We start from the raw sequence: 26,462 nt of genomic DNA, 5'->3' as shown, positions 1-26,462 counted from the left end.
TGGGTAGGTAAGTGGGAGGAAGCCAATTTGGCTTCATGTTGAGGTGACTTTCTCCAGTCTAGATCTGAGATTTTGGTGTCCTTCTCTTCAACTGGTTCAGAACCAATAGTGGGGCGTGTTGGGACTGGCACCTCAGAGAGACCCAAATCTCCCTTACATTTCAGACATTCTGTAAAGCAAGTGGTCAGGTACTAGGCAAGTTCTTAACTTGCCCTGTCCCCTTGCTGATGTGGAACTCTTGCATACATTGCTAATAACATGTTTAATCTCCTCAAACTTACAATCAAGCTAAAGCAATCATAATCATGGTTAGTAAGTTTCTGGTTGTCTCTTGACACTTTTGATGGTTTGGTTACATGACTTCTCACAAAGATCATGACAGAAACTTTCTACCCAAGCCAAGCTGATAAACAGAGCCCTGGATACTGCCATCATATCCTGTACATGACTCAAACATGACTTCTAATTTCCTCAGCCCCTGGGAAGATGACAGTGCGCATCTTCTTTATTAAATTCTGTTGGACCTTCATTATTTTTTTTAGTTATTTTTTATTACTTCCAATCATTCTTCTTGCTCAGGACATAGAAAGAGAATGGAAATCCTGTTAAGGGGACAAATACTGCATTTTTCTGCCCTCTCTCCAAGACGATGTTAATTCATCCATTCATCCAAGCATCCAGGCATTCATTCAGCTCAGCATGGCTTTATTGGGAGCCTTCTCCGAACTAAGACCTGGGCTGAGTCCTGGATGTTTAAGTGTAAGTGAAAAACTTGAAGGCCCTTCCTCAAAGGGAGTGCAATCTAGTGATGGAGCAAGTCAGTAGACAATCGCAATGATGTGTAATGAGTGTCCCAACAAGGAAATACATACACATATACACATTCTTCTGAGGATAGAAAGCAGGGGCACTGAGGACACCATCCTCTGATACCTATCACCTTTGAGTAATGACGTTTAAGTACAAAATTTGACATTTTTTGTGACTCAGCCCATGAATGAATGAATGAATGAATAAATAAATAAATAAAGTTTATTACTTTATTTTCTTCCCTGGCTTCAGCCTGAACTTAGACTCCAGAAACGTTATGTTACTGCAAGACGTTAACCTTCATTTGTGTATTCATGTTTTGATACTGGGAAACCAGTAAGCCTGAAGAGGGGGTTCCAGAGTCCAGATCACCAGAGGGAGTAAACTCCTTGCTTTGAGGATATGGATGAATTCTTAAAGACCACTTAGTAACTTCTTTCATCCCTGGGGCCTCCTTCATGCTTTCCAGCTTTTGCTTTCTGTTAGCCTTCTCATTGGCTGACCTGTCGAATCCCAGGACCCCCAGGTTGGAAGGACCAGAAAGCCCATCTGGTCAAATGCCCTCTGTGAGGCTGAAGGCCTTCTTTAACCTCCCTAGCCAGGGATACCCTAACTAGCCCTTGAACGCATCTCCAGGAGGATGCTGCCATTAACACCAGCATCCTGCTCTCCTCTGGGACTGTGCTTTCGCTTTGAGGGAATTGACAACAACCTTATTATCTGCAGAGAAAAATAAAGCAAATGCAAGGCTCTCCTTACTTTGCTCTCATGGAAAAACGATTTTAATGCGCCGGAGTAAACTGCTTGTCCAGCACACTGAAGACATATTAGCATCTAACTATGGCAGAGAATATTGCTGATACTCAGCCAAGAAGCATCTAGCTTCAAGCCCGGCTGCCTCTGACCACAGGATTCTTCCTCCCGTTGGCTCCTGCTCCAGTCCTCCACATCTCGGCAAATGAGACCTGCATCCTATCATTGCTCAAGCCAGAAACCTAGGAGTTATTCTTGTTGCCTCCTTCTTCCTCACCCCCACAGACAATCTGTCACCAAATCCTGTTGATTATACCTCCAAAATATATCACAATTTCATCTACTTCTATCATCTACTCCTGTCCAAACAACTATCATTTCCCATCTGGACCCCTGATCTCCCCCACTTTCACAATACTCCCCCCAAACACACACACACACACACACACACACACACACACACACACACACAGAAACACACACAGAAACACACACACACCCCACAGTCCATTAACCTCCAATACCCAAAGTGATCTTTTAGAAAAGTATGCTAGGTCATATCACTTTCCTGCTTAAAATCCATAAATGGCTTTCCATTGCCTTCATAATATCATTAAAAATCCTCTGTGCTACTTCTATGGTCCCTATGATGGCCCCAGACACCTCTTGGTTTCATCTCACACCACTCCTCACTGCATTCATCATAGTTCAATGTCAACAGACAGCTTTTGTTCCTGTCTGTCTTGGGGTTCTCATCACCCACCATCCTGGAATATGTCCCCTGCCAGCCTATACATTTGCAGAGCACCTGAGTGATTCAGTCAGTTTAATCGTCTGCCTTTGGTTCATGTCATGATCTCGGTGTCCTGGGATCGAGTCCCGCTTTGGGCTCCCTCCTCAGGGAAAGGCTGTTTCTCCCTCTCCCTCTGCCCCTCCTCCTGCTTTTGCTCTCTCATTTTGTCTCAAAGAAATACATAAAATCTTTCAAAAATTTTAAAAAAATAAATGCATTTGCAAATGCTTGGATACGTGAAAAATATGATTCCCCCATTTTCAAGATATTTAAGAACATACCAAGATGTTAAGTGACTTGCTCCATTTCATAAGAGATAAAGTCAGAAAGCTATGTCCTCTGAGTCAACACTTTGCTTCAGATTTTATCCAGAGAGGAGGCAGGAGAAATATGGAGAAAGGGGAGCAAGAGCTAAGGGAAAAGAGAGAAAGGGAGAAGAAGGGGTATAAGCAGAGACCTTACCCACTGATGGGGGACATATTGCCTGAAGGGAAGAAAACAAAAGAGCTAGGGATTTCCTCACTTGGAGTCCTGGGGTGGTGCCCAGGAGATGTGAAAGGCACATCAAAAGCCAGCCTCAGCTCTCTGAACCCCAGAACTGCTCTGAGTCACTTTCCTGCTGTCAGATTCTGGACACAGATACTCTCTCTGGGTGATGGAGCCTTCTGTAAGTAAAGATCATTTAAGAAAACCAGACCCACTAGCTGCTTATGTTTGCTGGGAACAGAAACGAGTGTGCCTTTTCCCTTAAATCGTTCTTGTGCGATTTAAAACCTTCCGGCTTGCACAACCTGAAAGGGAATTATTAGACCCCAGATTATTCTTTTTAATCATTCTGCAGCTTTAAAGTTTGCCTGCCTTACTTAGTTAGTGGGGAGGATGTGGGCAGGGCCACATGATGTAAAGCAAGGAACAAGACCGTGATATTCATCTCAGGCTGCAACCGACAGCACAGAGCCATGATGGCCAGAAATCACAGAGACCTCCTCCCCCAGCCAGGGGTAAAGGCTGGTCCCTCGTGGTCCTAGCCACACCTTGCAGGCCCGGGTAGTGCCCTTTGAAGGAGGGGCTGTTTTGAACGCAGACCTAAAGCAGATGCTAGGGTCAAAACCAGTCCGGTGTGTATGGAGTGCACGGTAACCTTGACCAGCTGTAGCCTGAGGCAGCAAGATTCGTTAAGTACCTACAAACCGGGCGCCAGACCCTGGGTCCACTTCCTTTTCTTTATTTCATTTTATTTCAGATCATATCATCCTTCCAGCAGCCCTCGGAGGTAGGGATCGTTAACCACCACTACAGATGGTGAAATGGGGACCCAGTAACAAGTAACTTTCAGATGCTCCCTGCTAGTAAATGCAAAACTGCAATTCCCTCCTGTTCACTTTCTACCCCACTGTTCACTGTCTACTCCAGCAAACATCACCTCTGTCTTTCCGAGAATCTACCTAAAGTCTTCAGTGATCAGACAAAGGAGAAATACAGACAAAATCCCCATGGAGGGGAGCCTAGTGTGGGTGTGTGCCTGTCCGGACTCTCCCAGGAAGTACTTCAGTGACTCCGGGCTGCCTTCCTGAGGCCCCGCAGCCAGAATGGGAAGCTGTAGACCACAGGAGAGCGTGGGGAAGGCAGCCCCTGCTCTGCGACTAATGAGGTGTGACCACTGCACCCCAGGCACTGGAGCCATCCAAGGTCTCTGGAACCTTTTATGGCAAGTCCACTAAGCCTGCAAATCCTAGCATCCATAGTATATTTTCAAAGGCTTAACCAGCTCAGTAAGAAGAATGCCCTGGAATCTTCACTAATTCAGTGAGGTCTGTTTCCAAGACATGGGGCTTAGAGTCCAAGAATCTTACCGAGTATCATCTGGGCTGCTTAATAGAGGAAAATCACAGCAAGTTCAAGGTGTCGGTGACTGTGATGGAAATGGGCTCTAGTGAGCATGAAATTAAATCAAATAAAAGCGTGGAAAACCTTGAAAAACCCCTTCCTGTCTTAAATGAAAACCACAGCAAATGTATATGAATAATTCCTTGATGTCCAATTTTTTTCTATCAATGTAAATCCTTTCAAAGGGTTCGAAGAGTTACGGACAGCATGTGGCCTTTCAAGCATACCCTCACATGTAAATAATTAACACAGTATCTGTACTGTCAAAATTATCTTTACAACTACGTTTAACTAAACAATTTTTTTAAAAGAGGTCCTTGGTTTTCTTATGAATGTGATAGAAAGTAATCCATGGCATGGAAACAAACATATATGAAACATACTGTGGAAAATCACACACAATAAGTTCTCCAGTCAATATGGACAAAAAACAGCAATATGATATTTTTGTTGATACAGAACTGTAGTGGGTCTATTTCATGATACTTTGCAGGCTTCTGAGATGATGGAATTCTTATCCCATGAAATAGCCTATGTCAGAACAGGTAAAGATACATCAAAATCTGTTCAGTTTAATTCAATAAACATTTGCAGAACACACATCTGCCATAGGTGTACCAGGGACTCTCTCAAGTATTAGAAAGAGTTAAAGTTGAACACGTCAAGTCACTATCCCCACACCTGCCCCCACCAGAGCTCTCAATGTCCGGCGGGGGGGAGGGTTGAAATTGGAGGCAACAATTTCAAGTGATATATTTTCTCAAAACTCTGAAAACAGGATGCATCTTGCAATCAGCAGAATGTCAACATGTAATTGGTAGCAATTTTTCTTTCTTTATGGCACATAAAATAATGGAAGAACTTACTATCCATGACAGTGAAGCTTAGATTCAGTGAAATATGGTAATTATTGCATAAGACAGAACATAGTGCTAAAACAAAGAGGTCTAAAACTTCCTTTCAAACCTAAATGTACCATCACTCCCTGGAAGAGGGTAGCTCAAAAACTTAAGTCCTCAATGGCAAAGAAGGTAGGAATGATTCACAAAAGCACTTAAAAATTGTTTTGTTCGTAATAATAAAACAATGAAAATGCACAGCTATTTTATATAACTTTAATTAGTAGTGATGGATATTATACAGTTCATTTCTGTTTGCTTTCTTGAAATTTTTCAGGATCTCCTCTTTTCTGGTCACAGTAAAATCTGTTTTACATACCTGTTGATAATATGCATACTAAGAGCAGTTTTGTTTTCCAGAATTTGGTGTTTCACCCAAATATTCTATTTCGTCCTGAGTGCATGGCTCACAGTTACTACTCAGTCCATTGATTTCCCAGAAATGAAGAACAATGTGAATGCTTATTTTCTTTATTAGCACTTTATTTTAAGTAGGCTCCATGCCCAATGTAGGGCTCGAACTCATGATCGGGAGATCAAGACTCGCATGCTTTACCGGCTGAGCCAACCAGGTGTCCCTAGAACAGTGTGAATGCTATAATGAGAAACAAACAACAAACAAAACTTCAGGGGAATATTTTTTTCAATATTTTCAGCTTAGTGTATCTGATGGGTATTTCTCAATGAACAAATCATCCCACTAGTTTTCTCCTCCTCCTATCGTCCATATATCCTATGCTTCAGTCAAAGCAGGTCACTGCAAATCCCTAGACCTGCCTTGTGTTGTCCTCGCCTCATTTTCTTTGCTCATGCCTTTTTTTTCCCCTCTCCCCCTGGAATGCAAGCACTTTCCCTCTCCCTACACTTGGAAAGCTCTCGCTTAACTTTCAAAACCCAAGTCTGACCTCACTGTTTTCTCTTAGGCTTCCCCAGGAAAGAAGGATCTGAGACCAGGGCTTCAGACACTAATCTATTTGGGAAGTAGTCCCAAGGATTATGAAGGAGGACTGGAAAGAGCATGCCAGTAAAGGAGGGACAGTCAATTCAAGAGTAAGTTATTGCTTTGTGAACAAAGGGGCTCCATCCTACAGGGATTTGCTCCCCATCGGTCATCCACTGTCTCATGGGGTATTAACACCCCTGCTTTTCCGGATTGTGCATGTGTGCACTTTCTGCTGCAGAAAGTAGATGTATGGTGCCGTCAGGTTACACCTGTGTGAAGCTGGTTGCCATGGAAATCACTGGAGTAAAAAGTGACCTAGAGAGGATGAGAGGCAGAGCATAAGAAGGCACAGAATTAGCCTCGCCCCATCAGACCTCCATGGTTCCGGGCACAGACCTCTGCTTCATGGCCTTTGTTCTGTTTCTTCGTAATGATCCATTTATATATTGAGTATGAATTTCTTATCGGTGGTGACCAGATCTTGCTCACATCAGAGGCTACTGAACCCAGCAGCAACAACAGCAAGCAGCATACGGACTTGGGGCCCCTCAATGTGGTAAAAACACCCATTTTAAATGAATGGGAAATGTTACGGCAGTCAGTTTATTTCTCAGGTAGTCGATATGACTGTTCAAATGAGAACTTGGGATGCGGTGTGAAAAAAGGAGAAATAAGTCAGGTGACTCAACACAAAAACCAGTGTAGACAAAGAGGGACTCATCTGTGATCCTGGGAAAGAGGAATTATTTTAATAAAAGTATCAGTTCTATTTTGCAGGATTTTTTTTTCCCCTCAGGAAACCTGACAAAAGAAACATCAAATAGTTCATGTTATCAACCACTTGGCATATAATCTTAAATAAATTTCAGCGAACTTGTATTGCTAAATTGTAAACCTATATCTAGGTTTAATCTCAGTGGACCCCGACAATGACTCCCTGATTCACTCAGAATGTCCTTAGAATGACACGGACAGACATGGACCTGTGGTCCGGTGTCTGGCTGGCCTCCTCCCCTCCTGCTCTCCGTTTGCTCACTTTCCTCCACCATCCTGGCCCCCACCAGGCACACCCCCACTCAGGGCCTTTGCAGTGGCTGTTCCTTCCACCTAAACACTTTCTCCTGACATCAGCTTGGCAAGACTCTGCTCAAATGCCACCTTCCCAACAAGGCCTAGGCTGAACCCCTTTAAAAAAATTTTTTTTATTTGTTTAATTATTTTTTAAATTTCTTTTCAGTGCTCCAGAATTCATTGTTTATGCACCACACCCAGTGCTCCATGCAATATGTGCCCTCCATAATACCCACCACCAGGCTCACCCAACCTCCCGCCCCCCACCCCTGAACCCCTCTTTTAAAACCTGTACCCCTTCACCACTCTGAACTCTCAGGATCCATATCCTGCTCTATTTTTTTCCCCCATTATCTATAGTACTCAATCACCTCTAACAAATATATAATTAATTTATAATAATTTATTAATATGCAATATATTAATACACTATATTAATATATTACTGTAATATATTAATATAATGATTAATATACAATAATTCATTGATATTAATTAATTAATTAATTAATATTATTATGTCTAGTGTTTATTGTCTCTCCCCCTTTGCTAGGACGTGACTTCTATCAGGGTAGGAAACTGTCTTTTTTATTTATCAGTATATCCCAAGCATGAGAATAGTGCTTGGCACATAGTAAGTACTCAGTAAACACTTAATGAATTGAATGAAAGCTCTTGAAGCTTTGAGATAACAATGTGCTTTCTAACATAGAAGGCATACTGTTCATTCAAATACTGGTAGGGCCCCTACTGTGTGCTGCGTGTGGGTAACATGGACATGATCCCTGTCCTCAAGGAGGTCCCGGGCTAGTGTGGAGGCAGCTACTTGCCAGAGTGCTGGGCCACTGACACAAGCATGCACTGTGGCTCTGGGGTCGCAGAGAAGCGAGTTTGTATAAATGGGCAGGAAGATAAGCAAAAGCACAACGCTGAAGCTGACTTTACAAGTAGAAAGGGAGCTACCTAGACAACAAAGGGAAGGACCTCTAGGAAGGACTGGATTTTGTGCTCACATACTCGACCATGCGTGAGCTCTAGAACTGAGTCAGCACAGGTTTACATTTCATTTTACGCAGCCCTTCAGCATCAGCACAGACTGAATTTCCCCCTCAAGTTGGAGATTTGCCTTATGCCTCCCCTCAATCCCCTCCAAAGTACAGGCAGCATACACAATAAAGAGGCAGGCAAGAAAACTACACACGTCTCTCATTCACTCATGAGAAGGGACTTTGGGACTCTGTTTAGATTTATAATTGTTCCTTTGTCTACTGCATTCTGTATTTTTTGTCAGGATCATAATGTAATTGTTATATACATATTGTTATATACATATATATGTATACATACATATATATGTATACATACATATATACAAATATACATATATATGTAAATATATATACATTTATTTGGCTCTCATTTTAAAATATCCATTGATTATGTGTTTACAAAATGAGTTTTCTATATTCAATTAAAAAAAACTCTGGCTTTATTTTTTTCTAGTTGATTCACTCATTCATTAGATGAATAGTTATTAAATGATTATAATGTACCAGGCATTGTAGCTAGAGGCTGTGGATACAAAGAGGAACAGAAACATATTCCCCACCCTGAAGAAGACTTTAGTAGCACCATAGGCAGACGGTGAGAAAATAAGAACATGGAAATGTTACATGTGGTAGGAGAGAAGGATTTAGGGCAAGAGTCACAAACTGCAGGTCAGATGTAGCCCACCTAAGTGTTTGTTTGGTTCCATAGCGTTTTTCAAAACTTTGAATGGTTTTTCACAAATTAATCTTGATTTCTGGCTTGTCTTCAAAGAAAAGAATCAAAAGACCTGAGAACTCTGAACCTGAGTTCCAAAACGGCAACAGTGGACCAAAGCTGAGTCAGAACCAGCCCTTTCAGAGGGAAGGAGATGGGGAAAGGAAGGCAGAGTGCCCCTGCACGTGGAGGGTCCTGGAAGACAGGTGGGGAGTGTCACACTTTCCAGGCAGAGGGAATATTTTGTTTACAGTCCATACTTAACTAAGCAGCCAACCACATCCAAACCCATGCAGACTTCGACAATTCCATCCCTGCTTTCCCTGTGACAGTGTTCAGAAATGTCTGTGAAATGAACAAGAACATGATCAAAGAATTTTACTTCTGGAGGAGATTATTTCATAGGTCACTTTCCAAATGAAGAAGTGGCCATCTAGAGGGGTTGAGTAACTTGTGTGGTACAATGCTAACAGAAGCCGGGAACTGTTAACAGACTGTACCAAAGGCCTAAGGGAACAGAGGGGAATGGCAATACAGAACAGTATAGCTGGCATCTGTTGTTTTCCTTACCCACCATCCATTCTTCCTCCCTCTGAAAATGGTACCCTTATTTTGCTCCGGGGGGCCACCACGCCCCTTTATTGAATGTGGTGCCGGTGGAACTGAGTCCATCTGGCTTCTGAGATGGCCTGAGACCCAAGCCCGCCCACCAACACCCATCCTCCTGGAGCTTTTGAGAAAGAGGCATAATTCTTCCACTGGGGGTTGCTGAGAAGAAACAATGCAATTCTGAATGATGCTATTAGAAACTAACCTAAGACAGCATGCTGTAAGGAAAACAACGATAAGCTACAGTTCCCTGGGTAAATCACTTAACTGTTCTGAACCTCAGTTACCACATCTGTAAGTGAAAATAACAATTCCTTACCTCAGAGGGCTATAAAGAAATAATGTCTGTAAAATGCCTGGCACACAGTAGGAGCTCATTAATGTTGGCATCTTTTCGTTCCCTTCCGCATAATGTCAGATGGATGTAGCATTACTGTAATTAAAATGTAGGAAGTACATTGGCAGACGCTCCTTACAACATACTGAGAACAGCTTTTTCAGTAGCTACCTTATGTGATTTCAGGGAACTGGGGAGGGAAAATAAAATAAAATGCAGCTTGTTTTCCTGGAACAATTCAAGCCATTTCCAATGTTTGCCAAGTGTAGCCCTTAAGTCTATGTCTGCATTCATCTATTATCTCACCTCTGCATAGATAAAGTAGTTTTCCTCCCTGCTCACTGGCCATTTTCTATTTAAAATGGGAACTCTTGAATTCCTGGCAATCATTTAGCTGACAGTTTGGATCATAATGTAATAATAACATTAGTGAGCAGTTGTGTGACAGTTCCTGCTTTTAAAGCACTTTACAAATCTGAGCTAATTAGCATGATCGCTAACATGCCAGCTTTTTATGAATTAATATTGCAATTATACTTTGCTTTTTCAATAAAAATGCAGTGATCTTTTTTCACCAGAAATAGGGAGAAATGAAATGAAATGAGTCTCCAGTGTCTTTGAACGCAATGCAGTTAAAATATGAGCCAGACACTTTCTTGACTGAATATTCCTCTAACTATATTTGTGAGGATTTACAGGTATGGTACCTCTTGACAATTCTATTTTAGGATCAATGAAGAAAATAAAGGTGTAATAGCGGACTGAAAAGGATTCTATACACCCAAGATAAGTTTCTAACCTTCAAGATACACTTTCTACTCATTTCTAGATTTAAGCGCCTCAAAGAAATCAGAAAATTACCTGATTATGATTTACTCTTAAACCAATTCATGTAGTATTGCGAAAGACCCTATTGCTTTTGTTGTGAATTAAAATATAGAGTATGTATGTGTATATATATATGTATTAAAATTAAGTTTAAATTAATTACTTAATTAAAAATAGAGTATGTATATATATGTACGTACATACGTATATCTAAATAGAAATATATAAAATATATATAAATAAAAATATAAATATATATAAATATATAAATATATTAAAATATATTAAAAATATATAAAATATATAAATAAAAATATACATATATACATACTCTATATTTTAATATATGTGTATGTACATACGTATATATACATACGTACTCTATATTTTAATTCACAACATATTTTATGTTATATTATTATATTATATACATTTTATATATATATGTATATATATGAAAGGCTTGGGTTGGAATTTCACCTCTAGGACTCAGGAATCCAACTGTAACTTTTTGAACTTTGGCTTCCTCACCTCTAAAACGGGGGATGGGGTGGGGTGATAATAATTAATTTGCATGATTTGCGTGATTCTTGGGAGGTCCAAGAGTGATTCCACCCTATGCAATATGTGGGATACAACAGGTGATCACATCAGCCTTGACCCATCCTCTCTGTTTGTAATTCATCTTCTGCCCTTACTGCTCTAAAATTATTCTGACATTCATTCAGTTTCAGTTTATGGAAAGCAGAGCATCATAATGAGTTAAAATTTTTGTTAGGTATTATAAAGAACTAAATTTAAAGGGACTAATTATGATGGAAAATAGGGATAATTATGAAAGTTCATTTTGATGGGAAAAAATCTAAACATATGATCACTTGAAAACTCCTTTGAACATACTATGAAACTGTAGAGATATCTCAGTTAAATTTAGTCATTTTGTCCTCTGTTCTTTGCACAAATTTAGCAAAAAGTGATATGAGGAGGTATAACAGTGGAAAGGTGCCTGAAACAGTTAGAAAGCTGTATGAGCATACTTAAATTGTTTCATTCATTCATCAGTTAAATATATCCTGAGCTCCTAAGACATGTCAGGCACCATTTTGAATGTTGCTGGTATAAGGACTAGTACAAGGACTAGCAGACAGAGCTTTTGTCCTTAAAGAATTCACAGTCTCATGGTGGAGGCAGACAAGTGAATGAACAGTTGCAACAATGTGAGCAATAAATGCTAGTAGAGGCTACTCAAGGCCAATATCTAATTTCTTGAGAAGTCATAAATTCTTTGAGAGAAATGGTGTTTATCCTGCCAATATGATTTGTAGAGGGTGAGCCCTCAGTGTAGAGTCAAAAGACCCGGATTCTGGTCCAAGCTCTGTCTTTTACTAGCTATACATCCTTTGATAGTCATTTCAGTTTTCTGAGCCTCAATTTCCTCATCTATAAAGTGTGACTGATGACACCGGTCCTCACTGGGTTATTGTAAAGATCAATGGTCATGAGAGTGAATCTTTAATTAATTGTAAAGATCTCAATAAAGTAAGTTACATCCTTAAATGTTTTTTTCAATTTTAAAATAGAAGTTGTTTAGTACTTCACATAATCGCTGAGTGACCCTTTTCCGAAAGAAAGACAGAAAGAAAAGAAAGAAAGAGAAAGATAGAAAACCAAGCACCTGTCACAGTTCAAGGCAGGTCTGGCTTTGATCTTTTCAGCACTCCAGGTAGATATCCCCATTTTATCAATAAGAGAAGTGAAGAGCCAAGAACTTGTCCAAGAGCACTATCTCTTCAAAGCCCAAGGCTGGGCAACTTCCCACGGTCTTTTACAAACCAACAGAATTCCAAAGGACCAAACCTCCGGAAAACTGCAGATCTTTTCTCTGAAGGCCCCCCCTCCCGCTTGCGTAAGGGGCTGGACAAGGTTTCAGCTCCGCCCCATGACTCATGAGACTCCGCCCCCAAGTCTTCCACCTCTCGCGGGATCTCTCGGGAGGACGGATGGGGTTAGGTCCCATCATGGCGGCTGAAGAGGCGGATGTGGATATCGAAGGGGACGTGGTGCCAGCTGCGGCACAGCCAGGGTGAGGCGTAGAGACCGGGTCTCGCAGGGATGGGGAGGAGCACGGGTGCAAGGAGAGTACCCTGGCCAGGCTGCGGGTTCAGCAAGGAACAGGGGAGAGGAGGACCATCCGCTGGGCCAGGGTCTCCCGGCGGCCGGGGAGGTGCCGCGCCCATCCGGCTTGTTAGCTACTCTTGAGCCCAGCGGGTGTAGGTACCCGAGGCTCGTGTCGGATGGTTGCTTCACCTTTTACCGGGATATCCTGAGGGCGCCGACTTCGCCTAGCACATTGCAGTCTATCCAACAATTAGATTCCTTCTTCCATGATGTCCACCCGAGAATCCGCCCCTTTGCTCCCCTCCGGACAGTAACTAGAACAAGGGCGGCCTCTGAACCGGACCTGAGCTCAGGGATCCTTTTTCATCGCTTGTAAGCGGTGTGACCTTGGGCGTGTCGTTTCATCCCTACTGACAGGTTTCCTATTCCACATGGGGTTAGTTGTGAAAAACTTCCTGTATGCAGCTTGACTTAAAGGAAAGGGGCAGGACTTTAGAGTTGGACAGCTCTGGGTTCTCCAGCATTGGCCGGCCTTGTCACTTCCTAGCACTGTGACCTTGGATCAGACATATAACTTGCCTGAGCTTCAGACAGCTCATGTGAGACTGTCATGGCATGTGCCTCATATGGTTATTGTGAACATCGGTTAAAGTAATTATGGAATGTACTATAGCATACAGTAGGAGCTAGGTAAATGTTCTTCACCATCTCTTTACCGTCTTGGAGATTATTGTGAAGACCTAGTGAGGGTCACAGTTTACTTAATACAGATTTCTGCAGAACAGGCCAGTGTGATTTCAAGAAGCATAATCTAGCGTGAGAGATCTAGCCCTTTGCTTGCTTTCCAAGTAAGAAATTGATAGATACTATTTTTAAAATGTGCTTCCCCAGTCACCTTTTAGAATTGGAAGAGGCCTAGACTGGTCAGGAATCAAAATACCTCAGATCTAAACTCAGCCAGTTATGTTGCTTATAAATATGAACAACCTCCTTATAAGTCTGTTAGGTTGAATGAATCATGTGGAATGGCCAATCTTAGACCATTTTTAACATAAAAAATGGTAATTTCATACAGTCCAACCTAATGTTAGGGACTCTGTAAATTATGGAGAGCAATACCCACCCTGCCCTGAGGGATTAAGATAGTGGATTTAAAATTCTACTGAACTCTAAAACACTATAAAAATGTGAGGAGTAATTACATTCGTATAGTCATTCTCTCCCGGATCTGTAGGAAAAGCAGTCCAGTGCTATTCAGATTAGTAGGGAATTTTTATTAATAGTCATTGTTCACATTTGTGTAGATTAGGTTATAAAGTTAATCTTGATTAAGTGCTCTTGCATGCATGATTTAATTTACTTTTCACAGTAAGTCTATGTGATAAGTGGGCAGGGATGGTTAACTGCAGTCCAGAGAGAAGTGAGTTAGCCTTGGAAACACAGAAGATCATCTCAGAGTATTGGCTCTACCCTTTTTCCATAGGTTCTTCTTTATTTTTCTGATCATGTTTAATTTTTTTTGCCTTCTCTTTTTCTTTCCTTTCTCTTGCTATTGTGCTCAGCCTTAGGTCTACTGGTGACACTTATGATCATCTTAGACTCATGCAAGCTGGATTACAAAGATTGGTTCCTGATGGTCAGAGCCTTTGTCTTATCCAACTCCAAGGAGCATCATTAACATTATATTCTGGTGAATGGTGCCCCCTGAAGTGTGTAGGTACAGCTAGTGATAACATCTGTGGAAACCCTGAGGATTAATTGAAAACACACTTTTAAGTACTTGCTAAGTTCTAGGTACCAAAGTTAGAAGGTAGCATTGAAACTTTGGTTTCCCTTTCACTTCTACCTTTCCTCCTCATCTTCCTTTTCTCCTACTTGTGCTTTAAATCAGTGTTTTAAGGGGTTTTGTCATAAGACAGAACAAACCACGTAGTCCCTGGTTACACGATCTCTCAAGCCTTAAATTTCTGTTAGGTTGGATCATACAAAATTTGCCAATGTTCAACCGTTTTGACCATAAGAAAAATGGAATTTCCTAAAACTGCACTTAATACATGCTGATGTTTTCCATATCCGTCACCAACCCAGATCTTTCTCCCGAGCTTTAGATCCATTTATCTAATTCTCTGAATCTCTGTTCTTGGATGTTCCACAAGCACCTCAGTCTCAGCTTATAAACTTTTCCCACCACACCTGCCATCTGCCTCCAAGTTCGCTAGTTCAAAAAATGGCACCATCCGCCCAGTAACTCAAGGCACAGATGGAGACTTTATCCTTTTTCCTTACCTCTCTCCTTCCACCCCTTCTATCCTATTAGTTGTTAAAGGTCTATTGATTCTAAGTATCCTCTCAAATGTATTCACTTCTTCATGTTCACACTGCTTGTTCCCTGGGTCTGAGTTACTGTCACCGCTCTAGTATTTATATAATCACTTCCTCTTAACTGCTTCCTATCTCTTTGGCCCCCTTCTATTTACTGAAGTTAGACCAGTCTTTCTTACAGATCTCATGTTACTCCCTTCAATCCCTAACTTGCTTGATGAGAAAATCCTCATTCCTTAACTCCCACAGACCTGGATGATCCATGCTCCACCTACTTTGTTCCTTTAATCATTCAGCAAATATTGATTGAGCACCTCTTCTCTGCCAAGGCCTGGGTATATTAGCAGTTATCAAACTAACTCCTTGCTCCCATAGAACTAGCATTCTAATTGGGTAAGAAACAGTAAAACTTACAGATGGGCCAAATGGGGATAAGTGGAAAAAGATAAAGAAGGGAAAGTGAATGGCATGTTAGCTTTATCTTATACACTTACCCAGGAAAACTGGCCCTGAAACTACAGGACTTCAGAGTCAGCATGGATATAGTGGAAGGACTGGATTTGAAAAGGTAGGAGCCCACAGATTGGGCAACCAATTGAATATACTGTGAGGAAAATAAGGGCAGGTTCAGATTTCTGACTTGGGAAACTAGGGGGATGCATATCCTTTGTCTGAGATAGGGAACAATGGAAGAGAAATGGATTTGAGAGGAGTTTCTCAGCTAAGGTTTAAGCATGTTAATTTAAGCTACCTATGGAGACTCAGGTGTCCAGAGGCATACACCAGAAGTGTGGAAGTTGCTAATCCTTATTGAGGAACTCTGTAAAAAGACATTAATCCTGAAGAGGCACCCAGGTGGCTCAGTCAGTTAAGTGTCTGCCTTCTGCTTAGGTCTCGGGAGTTCTGGAATCAAGACCCATGTCAGGCTCTCTGCTCAGTGGGGAGTCTGCTTCTTCCTCTCCCTCTGTGCTCCCTTCTGTCTCTCTCTCTCTCAAGTACATAAATAAAATCTTAAAACAAACAAACAAAAAACCCACTGGAAGTGATACTAGTCCCCCTCCTGCACCTTGGCAGACCTCCATAAGCAAAGGTTTCCTTCTGCTGATACAAGTGTCAGAATCCTTTATTTAGCATTCTTGTCAGCCTCTACCAAATCAGAGTTAAGACCTGAATTGAAACCTTTTTGCCATCAACAGCTGAGAGAAATTAATGCTTTTAGTTTATTGTAGCTAGTCTGTTAGTCCCACAATTTATAATAACCACTGTAGAACTAACTGAAGATTCAAAAGTCTAAACCGTTTTTACAGTCTAAGAGGTACAAAATTCTTACCACTAGACTAGGTCTGGGAAAAGGCAGTAGTTTTCTAGGAAACTTGTAACTCAGTAGGTTAAAGCCTCTGCCTTCGGCTCGGGTCATGATCCCAGGGTCCTGGGATTGAGCCCCACATCGGGCTCTCTGTTCAGCAGGGAGCCTGCTCCCTCCTCTCTCTCTCTCTCTCTCTCTCTCTCTCTCTCTCTCTCTGCCTGCCTCTGCCTACTTGTGATCTCTGTCTGTCAAATAAATAAATAAAATCTTAAAAAAAATTAAATTTTCTTTGTACTTTACTGTCTTGAGTATTTTCTATTTTGGCTCTTCGATTTTTTTTTTCCCCCATTTTGAGGGCAGTGCTGTTATTGGTGACTTTTATGCTTTAGATATAACTAAGAGAATTGATTGTAAAGTGGAATTCTTATGTACATGTGGATGTCATCAAAGACCTCTGAAGTGTTGATTCATGGTCATAGAGTATATTGTGGTTGCTGTTTTCGGGTATTTTTTTTTTCATGAAGTTGTTTATTCTTGGGAAACAAAAGAAGTGAACAGACTCTGGTTGCGGTGGTGAAGTGGTTGCTTAAAGCCACTCTGTATTCCAAAGGTTAAAGAAATCGAGTAGGCATTTCTGCAATGTTAAGTCTGTTTGTTAAGGGAAGAAGGGAATAAAATATTTGCTTAACATCTATGCCCTGCCAGTTCCTGTGTTACGTGAGTAGTATTTATTAATTGGTATAATGTCACCTTTTTACCCATTTTCTTAATTATTACAGAAGTGATGAAAGTACAGCATCTGTTTTACAAGATCACTATCTTGATTCATCATGGAGAACTGAGAATGGTCTTATTGTAAGTATTTCATGAAAATATGAGGTGCATAAGCTATTACTCATTGCCTGGAGTACCTCTTTTTTACTTGGTGCTAGTTCTCCGCAGTTACAGAGGTAGTATACTGGAAACATTTTTCTTACTTTAAAAATGAAAGAACCTTATTCTTACTTATTTTGACTTTGAAATGGTGTGTTGGGAAACTACTTTGGAGCCAGCTAGATTTAGGTATAAATCCTTGCTCTACAACTTATCAGATTTGTGAACCTTTGCTTCTTCGTTAAAAGATGGGGATCATTGCAGGGTTCATTTCTTTCGTGTAGCAGTTATCTGTTGAATTCTTACTGTGTGTCAGACACTAGACCAGATTTGGGGGATACAGCTATAATCGAGACAGACATAGTCTTGCTCTCAAGTTGCGTGTATGCTAAAAGGGAGTCAGGTGATAAACAAGTACACAAATTAAGTAGAAACCATGAAGAACGCAAGATGCTGGCTGAGAGTAACAGGGTGGGGAACCCATTTTAGATAAAGTTGTCATTGAAGGAAACGAAAGGTGATAAGTTTAGTTGAAAAGTAATAGAGAGGAGTAGGTATGTGAAGAGTTGAGGAAAAACATTCTAGGCAGAAGGAATAGCAGCACAGAGGCTCTGCTCCAAAGCCAGTACCTAGAATATAGTGGGAAGTGGGGAGTGGCAGCTGTGACGGTTGGAGAGGCAGACCCGAGCTCTGTCATGCTTATATGAAGCGAGAGTAGAATCACAGAGACCAATTAGGAAACATTTGTGGTCGTCTAAGCAAGAGTTGGTCGTAGAGTGGCCTGAGGTTTTGGCAGAGTTGGATAGATTTTAATTATATTTTGGACATAGAACTGCTTGGTAGATTAGATACAGGATTGAGAAAAAGGGGAAGAATCCAGTATGATTCCTAGGTTTCTATGTGGAATAACTGGGTAACTCATAATGCTGTTTACAAAGTTGGAAGCACAGGGAGAAACAGGTGAAGGTATGTGTGAGTGAGTTTTGAACATGTTAATTTTGGGAAGCCCACTAGATATCCAGGTGGATATTGGGGAGTGGGCAGTTGGATAGAACAGTCTAGATAGAGTTTAGAGAAGAGAACTGAGCTGAACATTTTTGAGAGTTGAAAATGAGTATGATCATTTAAGGAAAGATTGTGGCTTAAAGGAAAAAAGAACTGTGGTGACTTTTGGAAATAGGTGAAATATCTAGCAACATGTTTGCTACCTGATATGTCTCATACATGATAGCCATTATGACTTTATCATGGGTAGGAGCCTGATCCTTGGAATCCAGCAGTCTTGTGTGTCAGGTCTCTACTCCTCCACTTGAAATATTTGCAGTGGTCCAGATGCATCAGTGAAGTAGTAACACCTATCTCACAGTGTTATGGGGGAAGCAGATATGTCTGTGCATAGTAAATGGGAGCTTTATTATTTGTAATCATTATATCATGTATTTCATTTAATGAAACATAGAAGATAATTTCAGAAGACAGTAAGTAAAAAGAAAATATATTCTTTTTTAATAGCCTTGGACTCTGGATAGCACCATCAGTGAAGAGAACAGAGCTGTCATTGAGAAGATGTTGTTGGAAGAAGAGTATCCTTTAATGATTATGAGGAAAGTAAAGATTTTCAGGTTAAAAATCTGTAAGTGTAAGACTTACCAAAGAGACCACTGTTATTACTAGATGGACCTTATTTGGCCCCAGACTGCAATTATATAATGTGTTAGCTACCTATGAAAAAAGCATTTTATTCCTCTGTTTCTGTTTTTCTGCAAAGTGTAGGATCTAACTCAATATGCTTGAGTTTCTTTTCTCAGCCACCTCTATACTGTCTGAATGTTGAGTAGAAATTATAAAACATTTTAAATCAGTGAGAACCTTTAGTCCATGTCCAAGATCACTTAGTCCAAGCCTCCATCTACAGTTGTAGAAGCTAAAACCCAGAGATGTTAATTTACCCAGAGATACACTTAGAATATGTAAAAGTTCTCACTTCTCACTCCGCCAGTTTACAGGTGTTATGTGGGAGGAATCTAAGTAAAAAGCACAAAACAAATACTGCAGGATGAAGATTTTCCCTCAGAAGTTGTAGGCCTTTATCCACAGTTTAGTCATTAGCTTCTTGTCCTTGTTTCTTTCATCTGTTTGATGATGGCAACTTCTTTGGGATTCCATTTTCTTATATATAAAATGAAAGGGTTGAACAAAATGACTTCTGATTTTATGACTTCGTAAAGATTATTAATAATAGTCTAATACATAGTGGTTTATTTTTAACTCTCATCTGTATTTTATGGGTATCTACCTCCTTTTTTTTTTTTTTTTTAAAGATTTTATTTATTTATTTGACAGAGAGAGATCACAAGTAGACAGAGAGACAGGCAGAGAGAGAGAGAGAGAGAGGGAAGCAGGCTCCCTGCTGAGCAGAGAGCCCGATGCGGGACTCGATCCCAGGACCCTGAGATCATGACCTGAGCCAAAGGCAGCGGCTTAACCCACTGAGCCACCCAGGCGCCCAATCTACCTCCTTTTTAAGCCAGAATTTCTCTGTTCCCTTCATTCCCTGTTACTGCTATATTGAATTCAGAGTTTCTGTTTACCTTTAATTGTCATGGGTTAACCCTTTTTAGGATTTCTTATTCTCTTACTTTCCCCAAACATCACAACTATAGCCTAGATCACTGCTTTTCAGTAGAAAAATAGTGCAAGACTCATATATCATTTAAGATTTTCTGGTAGCCACATTTAAAACAAATAGAATTGATTTTAACAAGATATTTTATTTAACCCAGTATATTTAAAATAATATTTTCAACATTTAACGATAGAAACACAGTATTGAGGTATTTTACATTCTTTGTTTACATGTGGTATTAGCTGATACATTGAACAGTACAAGTCTCAATTAATTAATACTTAAGTAGTCATGGGTTCACTTCCAGATTTAGAAGCAGAAATAATGAAGAGGTTTGTGAGCTCTTAGAGGACAGGGATGTTTTCTTATATCTTTGTCCTCAGCTCCTGGTACCTAGTGTATTACCTGACATCCATGATACATAGTCAATATTTGTTAAGGGAAGAACATGTCAAACTTATTGAAGAGTATTGCAAGTCAGTTTTAAGGAGTCGGAGAGGGAAGCTCCATGGTAGATTTGACCTGTTATTAGTATTAATGTAGAGAACATCCTGAACTCTTTCTGTTATCTTTAGAACTAGGAAAACAAACTCCCCGTTAATCCTGGACAGCCAGTCAGAATCACCTATTACATTCCCCATGTTTTAGGAAAAATGAATGAAAAAATTAAATGAAACACAGACTGTTTCTTCTCTTAACCACTTCTAATAGGGCATATAGGAGAAGCTAACATTTATGCAGCATGCATTTTGTGTAGGTGCTGTGTTCATGTGATTTCACATATGGTGTTTAATCCATATAACAGCCTTGTGAAGTGTAGATATTTTTATTGTAGTTTTTGCAGATCTGGAAAAAGTTTTAAGAATTAATTTAGCTAGGATTCAAGTATGATTTTCATGGATGTGAGTACCTACTTAAGTCACATAAAAATGTTATGATTTTATTATTGTTTTAAAAGTTTCTTTAATAATTACACAGGTATTACTTATCTAAAAAATCACTTCCAGAAAAATTCTGGCTCGATCAAAAGGAAGATGATAAAAAATACATGAAGAGGTAAAATCAATTTTTAACACTTTAGAAGTCTGGACTTATATTTTTAAAAACTTGTTCACAAGCTTCCTTATTTTCTTTTCCATGTGGTGCAGTCTACAGAAAACAGCAAAAATCATGTATGTACTTACATGTTTTATATTTTAAAATTATAGGAGAATTAAAAAATTATAGTTGGCTTGTGGAAAAACTCTTGACCTTGGGTTATACAAAAATATAAAATCAAAATTTCTTAGACAGTTGTTGGGATGCCACAAGATAATTTTATGACATTATTTATATGTCAGAATTTCTTGTATGGGCCTATATAAGCTATTCCATTAGATTATGGAAAAGGTAGTTTCCTAGGGATTTGTGGGGAAGTTTTTTAAAGCTGCTATCTAATTTAATAGGAATTGACTTGATTTCTATTACCTTGTCAGTTAATTTTCATGTTGAACAAAAATTTAATTTAAATTTATGGCTTTCAGAAGTTATCTAGAGAAATCGAGTATTAACTGTTTTATAAATATCCTTTCCCTATAATAGAAGAAAATTTGATGTTATTTAGTGTTTATAAACTTCCATGTTTATGATTCCTCAAAGGGTAGACTTACACATTTAGCACTGCCAAGAGTTTGAGCAGTGAGCAGACTTTGGCTTTTGCATTTTGCTGAATAAATAACAACAAAGAAGTTAATGACAAGATGAATGGTTTGCTTGAATTAAATTAATGAGTTTCATTACCACTTAATTTCTTAAGGTCTGCATTTCAGAAGTAATAAACATTGCCATAGTTTCTTCCTTTTTGGCTTGGTATTTACATAGATTTATATGGAAGAATCGAGAGAATATTTCTGGAGCCAACTTAAACATTTACATGCCTTTCAGGATTTGGAAATGTACTAATATCTGCTGCTTTGTGTCCAGTCTAAGGAAGCGTATTTGTTTGTTACCACATTGACTTCCTTTGATGTCTTTTAGTGTTATCTTCACTCAGACCCAAGGATTATGTCTCTTGGGGCTCCTATCATCCTGAGCTAGATAAGTATACAAGACAGGGTAAATCTGTCCCCCAGGCAGAGGCTGCAGCCTTTTCTTCTCTTCTTTTTTAACTCTTAGACTCACACAGTATTGAATTTAGCCTTTGGCTATCTATAACCTTTAGCTGCATAAATATGGAATGTTCCATTTCAGACTTTTTTTTTGCAATTCCTTTTCTTCCCCTCAGGGCACACTCTCCTACAAAACCAGCCAGTTACTCAGTAAAGTGGACGATAGAAGAAAAAGAGCTGTTTGAACAAGGGCTGGTAAATAGAGCAATTTTTAATTTATAGTAAAATAATTCTAGAAGCCAGTATTGATAGAATTATAAGGTTAATTTGGGGAGACCAGAAATTTCTTTCAATGATCACATCTTTAATTTTTCTGTAGTGACGATGTTTGTAGTACAGGAGACTTCCTTTTAACTTACAGCTAAGTCACTAAAATATTAAAATATACTAGGATCAATATTTTAAGATAATTTTCATCCCCTCCCCTTTTTATTGGTAATAATACCCAAGATACTGAGCTCTGTATACATTGACTACCTGGATTAAAGGACAAAATTACTTATCGGATGTCTTCTCTTGGGGAAGAAAAACTCAAACAACAACAACAAAAAAACCCTTGATATTTGGAACTGTCTGCATAATCAGCTGAGTTCTTAATTATTCAGATACTTGGCATTGTGCACACAGTTTGAATATTCTTTTAGTGTATATAGTTGAAGACCAGAAACATCTTTTGCATGAATGTTTCACTGAAATCTATTTAAATATCCAAATTACATAATAGAAAAAATGTATGCCCGTTTGTAATTCTAAAAATTCTCCCTATTAATAGGAAGAAACTTTTAAGTAAATACTCAAAAATTTTTTTTCTAATTATTAGGAGTAGGTTATATCTTTTCCTTTAAGGTACATGTTACCCAGTATACACTAATTTTGAAAATAGATTTATATATTATGTATAGGAATTAGTATAATATTTATGTGGGTTTTATGAATACAAATTAAAATGTCATTACTAACATTTCTATAGATGATGGGAAATAAAATGTGTTTGTATTTTTATAGACATCGCATGACTTCTGTATGTTCTGTGATGTCTTTATATAAATAAACTATCTTGAAGGTTTTATCTCCTCCTGAGGTTTTCTCCTTACTGTTGATGTTTTTTATATTGGTATTTCATTCTGTTGCATGATTATCATTTTTATACCTAACTTTAATTAACCAGTCACTTATTTAAGATTGCTAACTACTTTGGTGTTTTGCCCCTCACCAAAGGCTATATATATGTGTGTATGTGTTTGTATACACATACACAAAAATGGGTTGTGTATTTTTAGGTGGTGATGATAGGGGCTATGTCTGCATGAGTCAAACTTCAAAGGGTATATAAAGTTATAAGTGTTAAGTCTCCCTATCCTGTCTGTGCCTTCAGTTCTCTTCACCTTAGGTAACCATTGTTGTCTGTTCTCTGCATGTCCTTCCAGAGATATTTGTCCCTCTATATGCCAATATGTATTTATTTATATACATATGTAGGTATCTGTCTATATACATAAACAGATATTTTATACCTAGAATGTTTTCCCACAAAACTACATGGAACTGTTGGTTGTATTCACAGCCTTTTTAACCTGTTGATACAGTTTGCTTATACACTGAATTTTCTCAGGCTTTAGAGAAGGGAATTATGTGGTACTAAAAGGAAAATTTTTCCTCCCTTTTGGGCATAGAATTGTCTCTGCTCTATTTTGAAATTGGTGTTTTCTTTGTTCCTCTTGTTCACATACCCTCTCCAATTTTCATAATGCTCAAGCCCCTACAATCCCAACTGGCTATACTCTGTCCAGATCTTTGATCTCTCCAAAAGTGCTCCATCCTATGAAGTTACTCATTTGCTTTCATCCCACAAAATTTAACTAATTGTTCAGTAATTTGATCTTAGCCAGTGTTAGTTAATAATGATCTTAATTTATATTTACTAAGAATTTTCCCAGAAATACTTTCAGTTTTAAGAAATTATTCACATGTCATATTTTCTCATGAATATCAGAAATAAGTATATAATTAACTTGTCATTGGGTCAGGTTTTGAAGATGATTTGCCACCATAAGTCATGACCTATAAATGTTATATAAATCTGGCCCTGGGATCAGCTTCCCTGAGTTGTGGAGATACTGTGAAGATTTATGTATCAAATAATAGACTTGATACCTAAAAATTCCTTTTAGCTTTAAAATTATATTTCATTCCTTTCTGTACTTCAGAAAACAGCAGAGCTCCCTCAGTGTTTCAGTTTTTTCCCCAGCACAACTTTGTCATTAGCGGGCATAAGCCTTTAACAGTACTGGGGTATAGGGAGGTGCTGGCTGCAGGTCGCTTCATTTGTGATTCATTCGTTTTTCGAAGTCTGTTTTCTGTGATACCTGAGTAGAGTAAAGGTATCTGCTGTGGGACAGGTAATGGATATTGTGCCAGATGGAATGTGGGTAAAAAAAGATATTTTGAAATTAGTTCCAGAACATAAATCAGTTGATTCTATAAATGGAAAATGTAACCTGCCTCTTTTTCAGGCACTTGTTTTTTTAGATTTGGAACATTGTAATGTTCAATATGAATACATACTGTTAGGAATACATAAAAGTGGTGAATCTTCATTTAGATAGCTGTAAAAAGAAAACTAATTTCTAAATCATTTTGGTCAGTTTTCAGAAGTCCAGATTCCAAGAGTGTGGGCTTTACTTTTAAGTCTTAGCTTATATATCAGGTTTTGTTGTGTGCTTTAGAAAATAAATAAAGATGGGTTGTTCTTTTAGGGTTTTTTTTTTTAATGTGCAGTTGCTTGGAATATTAACAAGTAAGTTAATCAAAATCAATTTCTTTCCCATTTTGATAACATAGGCTAAATTTGGCCGAAGGTGGACCAAAATTGCAAAGCTAATTGGAAGTCGCACTGTGTTACAAGTTAAGAGTTATGCCAGGCAGTATTTTAAAAATAAGGTAAGCAGGATATAAATATCCTACTTAGTAATAGTATTTGCAATGAATGAAATTAGGAAGCAAAAGTAGTGTTTTAATTCGGGCATTAATGTCAATATTCAAAGTTTTTGTAGTGAAAGTATTTTATATTCATAAAGTACTCAACACATGTTTATGTTCAGAAATCTCAAAGTGTATCTTAAGTGCTTTGAGTATTAAGTGCTCCTGGAAAATATCTTTTCTTTTTAAAGACTTGCATTATAGCTTTTTTTGTTTTTGTTACTGTTTTATTAGCAAGATGCCTACTTGTAAGTTCTGAGAAGAGTTTGATTTAAAAACCAGCCTTTTCAGTATATGAGTACAACACCCAGTCCAGAAGAGCAAGCCCACAAGCTCTAGAATGATGTTTGAAAATATAAGCTGTTAGAGGTGCCCGGCTGCTCATTTGGCAGAGCATGCTACTCCTGATCTCTGAGGTTGTGAGTTCAAGCCCCATGTTGGGCACAGAGCTTACCTCTGTCCTGGCTGCAAGAGAGGCTGGGGAGGTTTCCGGATTTTACTTGGAGGTTTAAGAGCTCCTAGCAAAATTGACGCTGGATGTTCCAAAAGCTTGGACTGGCTCCTGCTCTGAATGTTTTGTTCCTACTCCATCCTCATGGCGGCAGCTTCTACACTATATTCTCAGGACTCCACGGTCTGTGGCTTCAGCCTACTTCTCTGCTGGGCCTCCTCCTGCAGGCACCCGGGACATCGTAGTAGCCTCAGAACCTCTGTCTGAAGATTTGCCTTGTAGCTTTTAGGAATGATTAGAGCTTAGGGACCATAAATGCTAACATGAAACTAAAATCTGTTTAATAACAATGAAACTTTTATAATTTTTTTGAAGAATTATATGAAAACTTCAATAAATTGAAGTGTTCAGAAAAGCATAGTTTTGGTGTAGTTCTTTAATCTTTTAAGTAATCTGTGCTATGTTCAATCATGTAGTTTGATATTTAGAAAATTTTAATGTCTTCTCTGCTTGAGTTCTGGGAACATAATTATATAGATTTTGACAAGGTCTTAAGTAAAATTTGCTCTTTTCTTTTAATGCAAATAATGGGTTTTATCCTGTATACAAGATTTATATAACTTAATGTCATTTGAGCATGGGAAGTAAAGAGTGGAATGGATTCATTATATATCAGTCATCTGCTCCTTCTTTAACCAAGCAAATGCACATTCAAGGCAGCTTGGCAAGGTTAAGGTATTCTGGAAGAGAATAAAGTTTAACTCTGTTATTCCAATCCCCATGCTTCTCAGACTAGAACATGCAGAACATCTTAGGGTGTCAGTTTTACTCAAAGACTTGGGATGAAAGGATATATTGTGATGTTAAAAGAGACATTCATAAAAAATATAATATGAAATCTTATCTGAATTTTTAAGGTTAAAACAGGAGGCTTGAAGTAAATAGC

General features: G+C 38.9%; 1 protein-coding gene across 1 annotated transcript in view; it reads left to right on the top strand.

Annotated features, from left to right (window-relative positions):
• The first annotated feature begins 12,712 nt into the window (after window positions 1–12,712).
• LOC111143042 (Myb like, SWIRM and MPN domains 1) overlaps window positions 12,713–26,462 on the top strand; it is a 39,228-nt gene continuing 25,478 nt past the window's right edge. Inside the window, exons 1-7 of the mRNA XM_022496474.1 lie at window positions 12,713–12,777; window positions 17,220–17,295; window positions 18,826–18,896; window positions 20,918–20,995; window positions 21,088–21,111; window positions 22,203–22,281; window positions 24,928–25,026. Coding sequence (XP_022352182.1) covers window positions 12,713–12,777; window positions 17,220–17,295; window positions 18,826–18,896; window positions 20,918–20,995; window positions 21,088–21,111; window positions 22,203–22,281; window positions 24,928–25,026 — 492 coding nt within the window. The remainder of the gene's footprint in view (window positions 12,778–17,219; window positions 17,296–18,825; window positions 18,897–20,917; window positions 20,996–21,087; window positions 21,112–22,202; window positions 22,282–24,927; window positions 25,027–26,462) is intronic.

This window comes from Enhydra lutris, unplaced genomic scaffold, assembly GCF_002288905.1.
Source record: "Enhydra lutris kenyoni isolate GAN:26980312 unplaced genomic scaffold, ASM228890v2 scaffoldscaffold9, whole genome shotgun sequence".
NCBI classification, from domain to species: domain Eukaryota; kingdom Metazoa; phylum Chordata; class Mammalia; order Carnivora; family Mustelidae; genus Enhydra; species Enhydra lutris.
Note: the sequence above shows the minus strand (reverse complement) of the source record. Positions and strands in the feature narration are given on the sequence as shown.